The 15,587-nt window shown below is 47.1% G+C and overlaps 1 protein-coding gene across 6 annotated transcripts in view; it reads right to left on the bottom strand.

Moving 5' to 3' along the window:
• Positions 1-94: 94 nt before the first annotated feature.
• STAU1 (staufen double-stranded RNA binding protein 1) overlaps positions 95-15,587 on the bottom strand; it is a 54,762-nt gene continuing 39,269 nt past the window's right edge. For 3 of the 6 annotated variants that reach the window (XM_047069706.1, XM_047069703.1, XM_047069709.1), the window contains 8 exons: positions 9,369-9,581; positions 7,739-7,882; positions 5,753-5,899; positions 4,451-4,526; positions 3,936-4,255; positions 3,221-3,343; positions 2,421-2,506; positions 95-1,636 (listed from right to left, as the gene is read on the bottom strand). In XM_047069706.1, the coding sequence (XP_046925662.1) occupies positions 1,621-1,636; positions 2,421-2,506; positions 3,221-3,343; positions 3,936-4,255; positions 4,451-4,526; positions 5,753-5,899; positions 7,739-7,882; positions 9,369-9,581 (1,125 nt within the window). In that variant the 3' untranslated portion in view covers positions 95-1,620. Of the gene's footprint in view, positions 1,637-2,420; positions 2,507-3,220; positions 3,344-3,935; positions 4,256-4,450; positions 4,527-5,752; positions 5,900-7,738; positions 7,883-9,368; positions 9,582-15,587 lie in introns of those variants that run through there. The other 3 variants (XM_047069708.1, XM_047069707.1, XM_047069705.1) reach the window with 3 other exon arrangements.

Raw genomic sequence — 15,587 nt, 5'->3', positions numbered from 1 at the left:
AGGCCTGTCCCCTCACCTGGCTGCCCACACGCCTCGCTTCCACACCCTCACATCTTCCCTCACTTCTTTAGATACTGCTCAAAAGGACCAAAAATTCATTAGTAGCTGTTTATTGATCAATGGTTTGATATAAAGTCATTTCAGATCTTCAGAATTTTGCCCAAACAGAATCACAAGCATTACAAAGTTTTGTTTTGTTTTTTCCTTAAAAAAAAAAAAGGGTAGGAGGTAGGTTGGGAGGGGACCTACCTAGCAGTAGTGGCATCTGAGAATAAATTAACAAAAAAAATTTAGTATTACCATTTATTGGTGACAAACACTATGTTTTACTTACATTCCATGGGGAGATAAAATTCCAGCGTAAACAATGAATCGAACAAAAGCAGTACTTAACTCGCAAGACTACGGTGCTTTTCATCTGGACCATATGCAGGACCTTACCGCACACGCTTCTGTGCGCAGTAACACAACATCAAAAGCAACAGTTTCGGAGCTCAACACAGGCCACTCTCTGCCGCCCTACATGAGATGTAACAGCGGTACAAAGCACTCCAGGAAAATCCATCTGCGGGTTTAGACGTACAACACGGAGACCATATCCTGTAGTGTGAAAGCCACGTGTCCTCAAGAGCCGTATGTATAGACACACAATTTTTTTTTAATAATCTTTAAAACAAAGACCAAAATTCATTTAAGTCCTGTTGCATTAACAAAAATAAAACAGAAAAGGAAACAAATGATCATTAAAGTTTAAAACTCCTAAACTGTCCAATTTATACAACCATGGGAGACTTCATCCAGGATGCTGACAAGTCCAGGACCGTTGCAGCTGAACCAGAGGGCACACCGTCCGCATCGCTGCAACGGTCCTGGCTCAGTCTGACAAAGTAAGAATGTGGAACCACATACACACGGATATGATCTCTGCTGATTAGATTTCCAGTAGGGTCAATCTCGGGCAAGTTTCTAAACTGTGCTATGTAACTAGATACAATTGAGAAACTCTCAAATGAAAATTTATATAGTGTCATTTCAATCAAAAGAAAATAAGAAAACTAAGAGTACGTATCTGTTGGAAGAGAAAGCAGTGGGGACGGTGTGGGCACCACGGAGGTGGGGCCATAGCACACTAGAATGGTTGGTGCCGAGTAGGAAGCATTTGATTTTCTCTGGTGCTTTCGGCTCTGGGGCTGGTCTAAGGCCCCTGTCCCCGGCATGGGTGTCCAGGGTTTGTCCCAAGCGTCTGCGTGAGCCAGTCTGAGAAAGGTTGCGCGCGCTCTCTCCTGTGTCCTTAACACGGCCCAAAGGGTGACGACAGCCGAGCACCGAGGTGCCAGGGGCCAGGGCCTGCTGGTTTCCCGGTCAAGCCAGGGCCGCTTGGCAGGCCTCGCAGCACCCCTCAGCAAGCAGCTGCCTGCGTGTGGCACAAAACACCGCGCACGCGCAGCCACACTGCCTCCTTGCGTCCCCGCCTTCGTCACCACTGCCGCCTCTCTGCTTCTTTACCCAGCACGTGTCTCAGCCCACTGGAGGTATCAGAAATTCCAAATTCTCAAAGCAGTTTCAGTATTTTCAGTATATATGTTGGGGTTTTAACAACGGTTCGTGGCCAGAAAAGGTTCAGCACCTTCCACACCTTCAAGGAAAAAGAAAAATGAAAAAATGATGCCAGTTTTGAAATTTAAGGGAATTAAGCCCATGTTACAAATGAAAAGAAATTAGCCGACATTGAAGTCCAATAGCACAGGTCCCAGTTTTGATAATGGGGTTCAAGTTTTGTCAGGATGTCACCGCCAAGTGAAAAAACACTAAGGAGAATGCATGTGTAGCATGGTAGCTCTGGGACAGAAGAAATAATGAAGCAGCACAGGATGATATTTGCATAAAGAAACACATATGAAAGATACATAAACTAATAAAAATGCGACCTCTGACTCTTAACGAGAGAACAAATGGGAGGCTGCTGGAGGGGAGGTGGATGAGGGATGGGCTAGATGGGTGACGGGCATTAAGGAGGGTGCTTGTTCTGATGAGCACTGGGTGTTGTATGTAAGTGATGAATCACTGAATTCTACTCCTGAAAGGAATATCACACTGTATGTTATAAATAAAATCTTGGAAGAAAAAAAAAGATCTCTGGGTGGGAGGGGAGGGAGGATGAGGTGGGTGGGGACTGCGAGGAGGGCAAGACTGATCACTGTGCACCTTTGAAAATAATTTTGATTTTTGAACCACGTGAATGTATTACCTATTCAAAATTTAAAAAAACTGCACGCTCTGCCCACTACTTAGAAACCCCTCGGGAGAAAGAAAGGGACAGAAAAGGGACTGAGGTGAGTTTCACTACTGAGTTGAGCTGACGGTCTGAATTGAATGCAAATGACGAAAAGAGCTGCCTTTCTGTAAACGGGCTCACTCACACAGACACTGGGCCATTTCCTGTTCTTGGCATCTCTGTACTTTGTTGGTCCAACTCAGACAGCAACTTTAAAATGTTCAGTGCGGCCTGGCAGGGACGAAAGGGAGAGTCAAGGTGCGGCCACTGCCCGTGAGGGTCCAAACAGGGAGCCCCCCAAATCACACTTTCCCTTAACATTTGAATTTTTAACTTAAAATACAAATTAAAAAATAAATGATCCATGTTTACCTCATTGAATCACAACCTCTGTTAATTTTATTAGATTTTCTTTCAGTGTTTTTAACCTTGTGGTAACCAGACTACAAATTCTGTATCCTGCTTTTAAAGCAAAAACCTATCACGTTTCCTTCTTTGACATTAATCTGACCAATGCCTTACACTCCATCAGGTGGATATACCCCAGTTTACTCCGATTAATCAATGCCATTTCTCAGTTTTAGTATTTCTCGGAACAGGAGTTTCACCTGAACAGCAGACCACAATAAGGGGCTTTCTACAGCTGCCCGAACTTGGGCCTGGCTGGGGTTCTGTGTTCTGGAAGGAGACGAACGGATACAGCATGTGGAGGCAGGCGTTCCAAGATCCAAGTCCACCCCCCCAGGTCAGCACAGGCAAGGGAAGGGGAAGGGGTATCTAAACCCGATGAATTCTGATAAACAGGATGAGAAATCAATCCAATAAACTAAGGAAGAGGGCTTCAAAAGACGAAATCTATAAAACAACCAAAGGCTATGGGAGAGCCCTTTTCCTATCTTGCCCAGGCCGGCAACAGGCAGGAGCCAGGACCACCGGGTAACATACCATGTCATGGCAGGATTCCACATCCTTTCCAATCCCGTGGCTGATCAGAGGTGGCTGAGAGGAGCAATTGATAAGAGATACAAATTCGTTCTTGTTGTTTTTGGGGAAGTCTTTGTATTCCACCTGAGGGGAGAAGAAAACTGAGGCCAGGTAGGGAAGCGGCAAATACAAACGGGGCCCAGCAAACAGGCAGAGGACACCTCTTTCTCCCTGCCCTCAACCTGAGGAGGCTCCACCAACTCCCACTCAGTCGGCAAGAGGCCGTCGGGGGGCCTGCTGCCGGGGGCACCAAGGGCCACAAGCACCAGGGCCCTAGCTTCCGGAATCTTCCAGGAACCCAGACGTCTGCCCAGAGACCCCAGTCTGAAAGAAGCCGTGCCCTTTTCTACTAGGCAGAAAGGGCCAGCACAATGAATCCGTGCTTGCTAGAACCACCACGAATATTAGCAGCTTTGTTGTTATGGTTGGCTTGGATTTTTTACAATTTTATTACCAAAGGACAAGGTTACTCTACACCGTACAGGCCCGTGGGACTTTCCTTCCCTCCCCGACCATCTCAGGACCACCCAGGTACCATGTGCCCTCCACCACCCCTTCCCCTATATAAAGACCTTGATTTAATAAACAAGGTACGAGGCTCATTTCCTGAGAGAAACTCCCCAAAAAAGAGGACGACACTGATGTCTAGACCACACAGCTCAGGTCTAACAGTTACCTGGAATCCCTGGACTCTGGAAAGATAGTCCAACTGCTCAGAGGGTCTTGTGAGGGGTCCATGGGGTACGTGGCCTGAAGAGATGTTATTCTTTAAAATGGTCTCGGCTGTGGGCGAGGTGCCCCCATATAACAATTCACGGGCTATCATGGCAGTTACCGTGGCCTTGGCAGGATTCGGAGCTGCCCTGGTGAAATCTTTGGTGTGGTGTCCTTGACTGACTCCTACGGCCTGGGCAACCTCGGGCACCATGGGAAGAATCCCAGCGGGCAGCTGCTGATGGCTAAGATAAGGCATCCTAAACTCATCCTCTTTATTGCCTAGGGAGGGACATGCAGACGGGTCAACACGAGGCCACACACGCCGCCGGGAAAACACTTTCCAACCCGCTGGCCCTCCCTCGGTGCACACAGCGGCACGGGGATGACACAAAGCTCAACACTGCTCGTCATTCCGGGAGCTACACAAATCCCAGAATCAAGTTCAGATCAGGACAATATTAACAACACACTTACTAGTCCCATTTTCATCCCCAGAGCCAGGTTCAAAAAAGGTTACTTTTCTTCCATCCCCTGGTTTTTTTACTGGTGTCTTAAAAAAAAAAAAAAAACAAAAAAACAAAAAAACAAAAAAGGCCATGAGCATAAATCAAACTCTTGCAAAATTAGTTCCTACTGTCTAAAATTAAACAAGCTCCAACCAGCATTGACCTGCAGTTTGTAACATTTTGCAATATGAAGAGGTGATCGGCAGAAAGCCTTACCCCCGCGCCGCCGCCCTGGCAGCCTCCTGCCCTCACCCAGCGACACTCCGGCCCACACAGCCTGTCCTTGAAGAGATGCCAACAGGCACACGGAACCAGGTACTGAACTCTGCACTCACAGGAAGACAGGGGAGCGTTTAACCGGAGGGAGCCGGGGACGCTACACTGGTAGAGCCCACGGTGGGGAAGCAGCTCTTAGACTCTCTGTGTAACTAACATCCAGTTAAAAGAGAAGGGGCATTTCCAACGATAACAAGGGGGGGGGGGGGGGGGCAAATGTTACGAGATGAAAATTTTCTCAAACACGGGTCTCCTTTTTGAGAAGGTTAAGGGTGCCGTGAATGCTCTACCAGATTTTGGAACGAAACACCCAAACACCAAGTCCAGGATCTATGCAGATTCTCTGACGAGTGTCTGCAGCCACAGCAGATGCCGTGTCCCACTGGGGACACGGCAGGCACAGGGAGTGAATCCGTCCTGGGACCTCTCCGTGGAAACAAGCTCAGTCAAGAACTTGCTTGAAGGTACCGCTTACCAATCTTGAAGATTTTTATCTAGTGTTAAATTCATAAAGAAAAAGAAATCCCGAATCTAAACTGTGGATTTAGTTCCATAAATCACAGTGCCAGTGTCCCAGAAAACCCAAACTGCTGCTCCCCAACTAGCAGAAGCCTAAGGTTGATAACTCGTTCCTGCAGGCCTCACTATGAGAGCACGACGACAGAACTAGACGTGTTAACTTCAAGCCCAGTCGCCTAGCATCCTACAAATGGAAAGAGCAAGCTGCCCTCCAGCAAAGCGTCCCGACCACAAAGATACGGAAACAAGAACGACTTAACCCAGAGCCACGCTTGGAGCCATGGACATGCAACTCCCCTTCTGACCACATTATAATGGTCCAAATGGATAAGACGCTGCTCAGCAGGGCTGTTTTACTGCCAGGAGGATGAAGCCTTGCCCTGAAGCTTGGCCCTGGAGGTGCCAGAGTCCCCTAGGATGAGGCGAGGAGGTCATCTTGCAATTAGAGAGCAAGGACACAGCCCCGAGCAGTCACCTTCTCCTCTGATTTGAGGGCTGGTTTGGTGGGCTGAGCCTGTGGGACTTTGAAACCAAGGATCTCCAGCATGTTCTCGGCTGCGTTGCGTTTGGCCACCTTCTTATTGGTGCCTGTTCCTTCCGCGGTATGGTTTCCCACCTTCACCTGCATGAGGACGAAGTCAGGGCTCAGACCAGTGCTTACGCCTTCAGAGTAAAGACCGGTCAGGCATCGGTGTGCTGGCAAAAGAACCCGGCAACGGTCAGAAGCTAGATGCTTAACAGTGGTGCCCCGGAGCGGGCCTGCGGCGGCCTGTGACGCGCGGTGAAGGCAGCCCCTCCGAAACACTAGACCACGGCAGCTTATAACGACTGTGACCAACAGAGCTAAAGAAAGTCGTCACTTCCTAACGGGACTACATCTCACAAATATCTGTGCTTCTGAGGTCCTCTGCATCCGTGGCATCTGCTCAGTGGAAATATTACCGGGGTGCGCTCCCGCACGCTCCCCTTCCCAGCCCTGGGATCCAGGTGCCACGGTGGGAGTATTTACACCAAAGATCTGCGAATACAGCGCAGCAAGCGCTCGGTTGTTTTGCTGTCTACTCCAGACTTACAAGACGGAGAAAAGGTTAATAATGCAAATTAAGCTTAAAAGCGTGTCAAGGCCGCAGCCGTGGCACTGTAACTAGCACAAAAAACTGGGGACGTCTGTCCAATCTTTGAAAATTATTCAATTCAATAAAGTCACTCATTGTTTAAAAACGAGTGAAGTTCCAACATTTCTTTGTTGCTTCACTTTCATCTTGTTTATGTAAACAAAACAGTCAATACCCATGCTAAGACTACAGTCCTTTGTCAGCAGCATGAGCAACTTCTTTGCTTGAACTGGACAGTAGTAATGAAGCATTTGTGTGCAGTCTGACTTTATACTACTCAAGATGACAGTTACACTGAAGTTACAGATGTATAAAATTGAAAGTCAAGAGAACATGTATTTTATATATTATTTGTAAACTGTATGCTACGCATCCTTTGTCAGTGAAATTTATAACACACACACACACATCCATAAACGCACACGCGCCCGGCCCCCTTCCCACTGTGCCACCCACCCCTAAGACAGCTGATTGTTAAACATATTCCAGCATATACCACTGCTTACAATCCCCTTCCATGCTGGTATTGAGCACAGACCAGAACCAAAAGCCCCACGTCACAGAACTGAAAATCAAGGAAACCTTCTCTGGCCAGCGACAAGGGCTCGGGGGTTGAATCCTGGCCTTGCTGTCTACCAGCTCTGATCTTGGTCAAATGACTGACTGTCCTGGCACGCTGCAATCTTCCTCGGTAGCACAGAAGGACCATTACTTTTCTGGCCTTCTGACTGGGTAGGCTAAGTGACGGTGCTTCCAAAGTTGTAAACTGCTACACAAGAGTTAAGTACTGGGTTTTTCACCAGAAAACACTATTAAATTCAAATCACGATCAAAGTGAGCTGCCCATATGAATAACTGTTTAATGAGCATAAGGAGAAACACTCTGCACCCATCTGAATGAAGTGTAATCCCAATGTAAGGAAGATCCAACAACCCTAGACTCCAGATTTGACAGAAGGATTAGGAGAACAGGAACAGATCCTCTGATATAACTTGTAAAATTTATCTTCTGAAAAGAATAATATAAACCTTCAAGGAGATGTAATGAAGAGAAGCGTTCACCCACAATCCCACAGTCCTCGCACTCACACACTCCAGCGGTATGTCCAAGCTCCCACCTGCTGATACAGCAGCACGTGTGGTGCGCACACAAGTATGTTTTAAGGCGTCAGATTATTGCGAGTGCCACGGTCTTACTATTGATAACGCCTGATGGCAGGGAGCAGGGCCCACTGGACCAGAGCTCCTCATCCAGCCTCCTCAGGGAAGCATCCAGCCGCTGGACCTGGCCCAGCCGAGATGGGATGTGGTCAGAGGAAGTCTGCCCATAACCCACGCCGACCTACCTGCATCACAAACTCTCTGCGGCGTGGGAGGCCTCGCTCCGTCAGAAGCATGTACTCCGGCTCCTTCTCCTTTTTTGCCTGCTGGATCTGGGCCAGCCTGCTGATCGGGTTCATCCCCTGGCCATAGTCTGTGCTGCTCTGTAGCTGAGGAACAATTAATGTAAAATCCACGTGCCATGTTAGTCGCAGAAAGGACTTTGCCAACTTAGAGATCGGGACGTGACAAGAGATTACTTTTATGTTGATCTAAGGGCCCGAATTAATCAGACCTTTTTAAAACTTTTTTTAAAGTTAAAAGATGCTCAGTGACTTTCTAGGATTGCACTGAGGTTGACTTTTTTAAAAGTCTTCCTGGCAAACCAACATCAGTATTTCACTACGAGCAGACAACTATCGTAATGTCTGCTTTTTGACAATAAATTACAACTTCACAATGGAGAAAAGAAATACAGAACACTATTCCTAAAACTCCCCTGAAAGTCTGTTATAAAGATGGGTCCCCAGCTTTCTTAGCAATGATTCAACATCCAAAAACTATTAAAAAAAACCCCAAGCTGACACCCAAGAACCCCACCGTTCCTTCCCAGTGGCCACCTTCAGCGCCACAGAATCCTCACCCACAGACTCACGCGGATATGAAGAGCAGAAAGGAAAGTGCAGCAGTGAGCAGAGTGCTCGCTTTTGTGTCCTGGCCTTGACACAGCATCAAACTACAGCTGACCCTTGAGCAGCAAGGGTCTGAACCGCCAGGTCCACGCACAAGCGGGTTTTTCTTTTTCTTTTTGATAAATACACTATAGTATAGTATACTCAATGTATTTTCTCTTCCTCACGACTTCCTTAATAATGTTCTTCTCTCCCGCTTACTTTATTGTGCAAATACAGCATAGAATACACATATGTATATAACAATACACAACACATAAAATGTGTTAATCGACCATTTATGTTATTGGTAAGACTTCTGGTCAACAGGCTATTAGTGGTTATGCTCCTAGGGAGTCAAAAAGTTAAACCCTGGTCTTCCGCTGTGTGTGTGCGTGTGCGTTGGGGGGAGGGGGGGGGCGGGGGGCGGTCGGCAACCCTAACCCCTGTGCTGTTCAAGGGTCAACTCGTATTGACAGTCGTGACAGAGCAGACCCTAGTATCCCTAAATATGCCTGAATGGACTCCTGCCCCTTCTCTGGGTGGGGAGGAGGGGGCAGGTCCACTGACACGGCTTAAAAAAATCCCAAAGAATCAGGTGGTGTTTGGTGAAACGTCTCACTCGTCCGCCTGTCCCCAGACGTCTTTCCTCCACACTCACACCAGTGCCAGGGGCGGTGAGGTGGAGCGAGGACGACTTCGGCGTCCTGTCTGCAGACAGGCACTCCTGTAGTCACACCCTCATCCGCAGATGTGTGCGCACACCTGCGGGGGCCCCGCCGACCCCACCCCAGCTCGGGGTCGCGTCTGCCTGACAGGGAGCGCTCCCGGGAGAGCTGCACGAGGAGGCCCCGGCGCCCGGCCTGGCAGGTGGCACGTCAGCAGCCATCTGCTGTCACTAGGATCCGCCACCTAGTGAGCCTTCTGAAGCCCCCAGCCGTCTGTGGGCAACGGAAATACCCTCTTCGTTCGGGAAGGTTCTTACCCTGACTATGGATTTTGTTTTCTTTTTGATTCTGGGCTTCACTCGCTCGACTGTGGGCAGGGGTGGCAACTTCTTCAGCTCCTCAAGAACAGCTATGGCAGCATTTTTCTTCGAAATCTTCTTGCTCTTCCCTTCACCTTCTCCCACAAACTCCCCAACTGACACCTTGGTCACGAAGCTCTTCATGTGGGGGGGGCCACTCTCCCGGGCAACCTGGTTTAGAGGGAAAGACTGAGTGAAAGCGCGACAGACACCTCCTGCCAGCGGCAGGGCACGCTGCTTAGCGCACTACCTCCCGGGAAACACCGGCCAAGGGGAGTTTCGGTAAGACCCGTGAAATGAAGGGAGCACACGCGTCAGCAAAAGGAAACAGTGATAACCCCGAATGCTCTTCTCCCCTTGTTCGTTATTTTCCAGACTTCTTAATATTCTTGGGTCTGATCAGTCCCAGTTAGCATCAAAGAAATGGGAAGCAAGTTCTGCTCCCGTCCTCCTAGCACAACGGCTCCCATCTGTGTCCCCAGGTCACAGACTGCTCTGAGTTTGGGGAGACCCACTGCAAATGGCAGGAAGGCAGCCGTCCCAGCAAAGCCCAGAAATAACTGCGACATAAAGAGTTCAAGTTTAATATTTGCTCTGAGCCTCAAGCCAAGACTGAGCTTATTAAATACTGGCTGCTATGCATCCAGCCACAAAAAAGAACGAGAAACTTCTAAGCACTGGCAGGGATTTCCAGTACACAGTAAGAAAAGCAGAAACTGCAAAAGGGTTTATATAGTACCCTAACTTTTGTGTTAAAGAAAAGATTTGTATATACACACTTATATGTAAACAGACACACATGTGTGTTTATATACTTATTTATGCAAAAAGAAACACAGGATGGATAAAGCAGAAACCAACAGAATTAGTTCCCTACAGCAAGTGGGAGGGATTTGGGTAGAAAGGGGACAGCATGATACTGCTGAATGTATCTTTGTGCATAGTTTTGACTTTTGGTTTTACATATTAAAATATAAAAAATAAGTCCACAACGATGAGAGAGAAACATTAAAATTGAGTATGAACAGAAACCTAAGTATAAAGTTATTCCAGGAACACACAGAGGGAAAAGAAAAACTGACTCCAGCTTACGTTAGCTCAGATGGTCTTGAAAAGAACAGCTAAGTTAGAGGACTCACACTACCAGATTTCAAGACTTCCCATTAAGTTGCAGCAACCGTGCCCTCACGGTATTGTTTACGGGCAAAGAAAGAGATCAATAAAATAGAACAGAATGCAGAAACAGACCTGCACACATATGGTCTCGTGATTTCTGGCAAACACACCACAGCGCACCAAAAGTCTTTTAAATAAAAAAAGCAACTAGATATCCTCATGGGAGAAGCACAGTCTCAAACTCCACCACAAACAGGTATCTGGAGCCGGAACACAGACCTAAATGTGAAAGCTCAAACTATAGAGCTCTCCAAACTAAACAGGAGAACAAGTCATGACCAGAGAGTAGCAAAGAGCTCTTGAAAGCACAAGGTACCAGCCATAAGGAAAACAAAACTGAAGGTCTTCGAAATTAAAAACTGCTCGTCACAGGGTGCCTGAGTGGCTCAGTCGGTTGAGTGTCCGACTTCGGCTCAGGTCATGATCTCACGCTCGTGAGTCTGAGCCCCGCGTCAGGTTCCGTGCTGACAGCTTGGGGCCCGGAGCCTGCTTCGCTCTGTGTCTCCCTCGCTCTCTGCCCTCCCCCGCTTGTCTTCTATCTCTCTCAAAAAGCAAAAACAAAACCAAAACTGCTCATCAACAGATGACGTGTAAAAAATACAGGGAACCCATAGAAGGGGACAGAGTATTTGCAACATGTGTACCTGACAGAGGATTTATACCCAGAATACTGAAAGAACGCCTCAAGTGAACAATAAAAAGACCAACTACCCAATTAAAGAACACCTGACCACACACGTTACAAAACAAGATCTCCAAGTGGCCAATAAGCATGTGAAAAAGTGATCACCGTTTGTCATCAAGGAAATGCAAACTGAAACCACAATGCAATACTATAATATCCACGCCCCCCAAATGGCTGAAATCAAAGCAACTGAGAGTATCGAGTGTTCACAAGGATACAGAACAGCTGGTGGGAGCATATACTGTACGACCACTTTGGATAACAGCTTGACAATTTTTATTGAACACCTGCCCTGGGCCTTGGCAATTCTGGGTGCACATGTACACAAGAAGACTTGGTTTTATATTTTATACACAATGGTTCCTAAAGTGGAAACAAGTCACATGTCCATCAACAGGACAATGGATAAACACAATTTTACATTCACACGGTGAAATGCCACATAGAAAAAAACTACTGACACACGCAGATGAGACTCAACATCAAACTATCCATATCATATCATTCTATTTACGTGAGGTCCAAGAACAAAGAAAATGAAGCTATAGTTATATCAGAAAGAGCTTCTTCTGGGTGGGTAATGTGAAAAGGGCACAGGGACGGCTGGAGGTTACGGGAGCCCTCCAGATCTGGACCCAGGCGGTGAGTCTCGGGCTTGTACAGAGGTAAAATCGAACGGGCTGTGCACAGAAGACATGCGTGCCTGCCTGCAGAGGAAGCTTGTTTCACCAGACCGATGGCAGGAGATCTAAGTATGAAATTCGGAATGGAGAGGAAGAGCCTATGATGCTGGACTGAAGTGAAGGTACATACAGGGATCTTCTAGAGTTACCTGCCCACAAGGCCTCGAAGCGAGGACTCTCCTTCCGGCAGCAACCAGCACGCCTGGCACCCCTTGCTGGTCCCCACGTGCCACTCTCTGTGGAAGGGACCCAGGGCTCCTCGCAGGAACAGCTGGGGCCATTTCTGTTTGAATTTCCATTTCCACTGGCACCAAAGCTTGAGCGGGGCAAGTTCAAAGCTAAAACGTTTTGTTGCACCAGAAGGTAGTACGTTCACTCAGACTCTGAAGAGGGGTGGTGAGGAGCACGCGTGCAGGGATGACGAGGCCCACAAACAGGAGAGGAAGAAAACACCTCACAGCACACAGAAAAACTGTAACTCAAAATGAATCATGAACCTCAATTTCAGAGCTGAAACGACGAAACTTCTAGAAGAAAACACAGGAGTATGACCTTCGGTGAGGCAAAGGTAGCTAAGGTTGCACAAAACCATGACAAAACAAAAGAAAAATTAGGCAAAGGCGACCTTGCTAAAATCTCTTTGCTGTTTGGAAGATACTGTTTAAAAAATACGAAGGCAAGTCACGTGAAGGGAAAAAGTATTTGGAAAATACCTATCCGATAAAAGGGTTGTATTCAGAATATGTAGATAACCCCCAAAACTCAAAAATAAAAAACTCAGTAATAAAACTGACAGAAGGTGTGGACAGACGCTCCCCCAAGGGAGACGCGCGGATGGCAAAGCGGCGCAAGAAAGACGCTCGGCATCACCGGGCCGCACGGAGCCCCAACTGCACCGCCACCGGTTGCTACCGCACACCTGCCAGAAGGACCGAGTCTTTGTAAGCGGACAACACCAAGTGTCGGAGGGGATGCAGAACGACGACGACACCCCCACACAGCCGTGGGGAAGGACGACGATACCCCCTCTCCGGAGACAGTTTGACAACATCTTATAAAGTTAAAGATACAGATTTATCATGCAACCCAGCAAATTCAATCCCAAGTTTTTACTCAAGAGACACGAAAACACGTCTCTACAGACGTGCATGTGTGTTTACGGTAGCTCTACTCACTGTCACCAACAACAGAAGCAACCCAAATGTTCTTCAACAGGGCGGTGCGTCCGCACAACTGGGAACTCCTCGAGCAATAAACGCAGAAACTACTGATCTGTGCAACAAGGACACTCGAGACCTGTGTTAAGGTAAAGCAGCCAGACAAAAGGCAGTAATTCCATTTTGTAATTCCATTTGTGTCACGTTGTGTGTGATAAGAGCAGAACCGTGGGGACAGAAAGAGGCCAGCGGTTGTCTGAGGCCGAGGACGGAGGAGAGGGATGGGCTGCAAAGGGAGTCAGGGCAGCTCTGTGGTGAGAGAAGTCTCAGGTGGTGACTGCAGCGCTGTTTACACAACTATCTACATTCATCAAAACACATCAAAGCATATGCCGGGGTAGGGAGAATTCTACTGTATGAAAATTACACCTCAAAAAAGCTAACCCCTCACTTCCAATAACATCCCATAGGAGAACGTCAAAGGACACAGGAACCAGCTGAATGGCAATGGGAGTATCAACACGAACGGTGATAATAACGATCTATAGTTTTCTTTCTTCTCTTTTTTCTTTTTAAAAATGTTTATTTTTTGTGAGAGCGCGCACGTGCACACAAGTGAGGGAAGGGCAGAGAGAGAGGAAGAGACAGAGAATCCCAAGCAGGCTCTGTACTGTCAGAGCAGAGCCCCATGTGGGCCTGACCTCACGAACCTTGCGATCATGACCTGAGCCGAGATCGAACCGGATGCTCAACCAACTGAGCCACCCAGGCACCCCTTCTTTTTTTTAAAATGTAAGCTCCAAGGATCAAGAGTCACACGCTCCACCGACTAAGCCAGCCGGACACCCCCTAATGACTGACGACAATAATGAACATCTTGAATAAAAAAGCAGCAGCGGACCTCTGCTAATATAAATTAATGTCGTGGAAGGTTCTTCATGTGGAATGTCAGCCTGCAAATGCAGAAAATGCACCATAGTAGTCCCTGATGCCAGGAAGGATGATCAATGACTAGATTCATTGGGGAGGTCTCTTAGGGAACAACCTTCAAGAGGCTCCTCGAAGGTTATGAATTACAAAAAGAAAGTCTCCTAAGGTGAAGCATCTGATGTAAACCAAGGAAACAAGTGTCACTAACACAGTAAAATGCCTTCATGTGATGCTCACTTCTGTGGGTTTCCTGCCCAAAAAAATGCACAACCTGAAACTAATCATGAGGAAACAATCAGACCAAATTGAGGGGCATTCTACAAAGTAACTTTTAAAACTGTCAAAAAAAAAAAAAAAAGGCGGGGGGGGGGGGGAGCTGAGGAACTGTTCCAGATGAAAGGGAAACCAAGAGACGCCTCTACTCGACTCAGGGTGTGATCCTGCACTGGATACCACAAGAAGAAAATACTTTCCGTAAAGGACACGACAGGGACAGGTGGCAAAATGTGAATATAGGACGTACGTTACGTAAGAACTACAGCAATGCTCAAGTTCCTGTATTTGATGATTAGATTGTGGTTATTTAAGATAATGTCCTTGTCCCTAAAAGATACTTGCTGAAATATTATGAATCATGCTATCTGCCACTTGGTCTCCAATGATGCAGCAAGAGCAAGAACAGGTAGAAAATAAAATATGTATATCGACAGAAAGAAAAAACAAATGTAAAATGTTAATCACTAAAAAATCTAAGTGAAGGCTAAATTCACTGTCCTTCCAACTTTTCCACAGGTTTGAAGTCTTTCAAAATAAAATATTCAAAAAGTGGCTAGGAAAACCAAGTAAGCCCAAGAAACAGCAGTGCTGTGCTCCCAAGGTGAGGACAAGCAGCCCCTCAGAGAATGGCCTTCACTGCCCCCCAAAGGAAGGGGTCTGCTGAGAGGGACCAGCTGACACCTGTACCAGCAGATGGACTTGACAGAGCTCCCAATCGCCCCCCACTCACCACCTCCCACCGCCTGGATCTCGCTTCAAACGCACCAGCTTCAAATGAATACTTCAGACGCACAGCCCCACCCTGGCCCTTCGGGCAACCATTTTCATCGGCTACTCATATCACATCATGATGCCACCAATCTAAATATGGAGCTTCACCTCCAATGGATTTAGTGTGATGAGGTCACAACTGCCTCCCAGTGACTTTACCAATCAACACCATCACATTTTGTAACTAAACCTATGTATTTTATCAAAAGTCAAGCTATATACATTTTTCCTAAAGAACTGTAGGAACAGCTCCTCTTTTCTCCTATTAAATTCTGCTAACCCAGTTTTCTACATGACAGGTTTGACTATTAAAACCTTAGTAAAAAAAATAATAGTAATAATAACAACTGTTCTGGGGCACCTGGGTGGCTCAGTCAGTTGAGTGCCCAACTCTTGATTTCGGCTGATCCCAGGTCATGGGATTGAGTCCCACATTGGGTTCTATGCTGAGTGTGGAGCCAGCTTAAGATTCTCATTCATTCATTCATTCATTCATTCA

The sequence above is a fragment of the Lynx rufus genome, unplaced genomic scaffold (assembly GCF_022079265.1).
Source record: "Lynx rufus isolate CCGP_SWC_20201006 ecotype Redwood Valley unplaced genomic scaffold, mLynRuf1.p SCAF_8, whole genome shotgun sequence".
Taxonomy (NCBI): domain Eukaryota; kingdom Metazoa; phylum Chordata; class Mammalia; order Carnivora; family Felidae; genus Lynx; species Lynx rufus.
The sequence above is the reverse complement of the archived record's forward strand: the minus strand, read 5'-3'. Positions and strand labels throughout refer to the sequence as shown.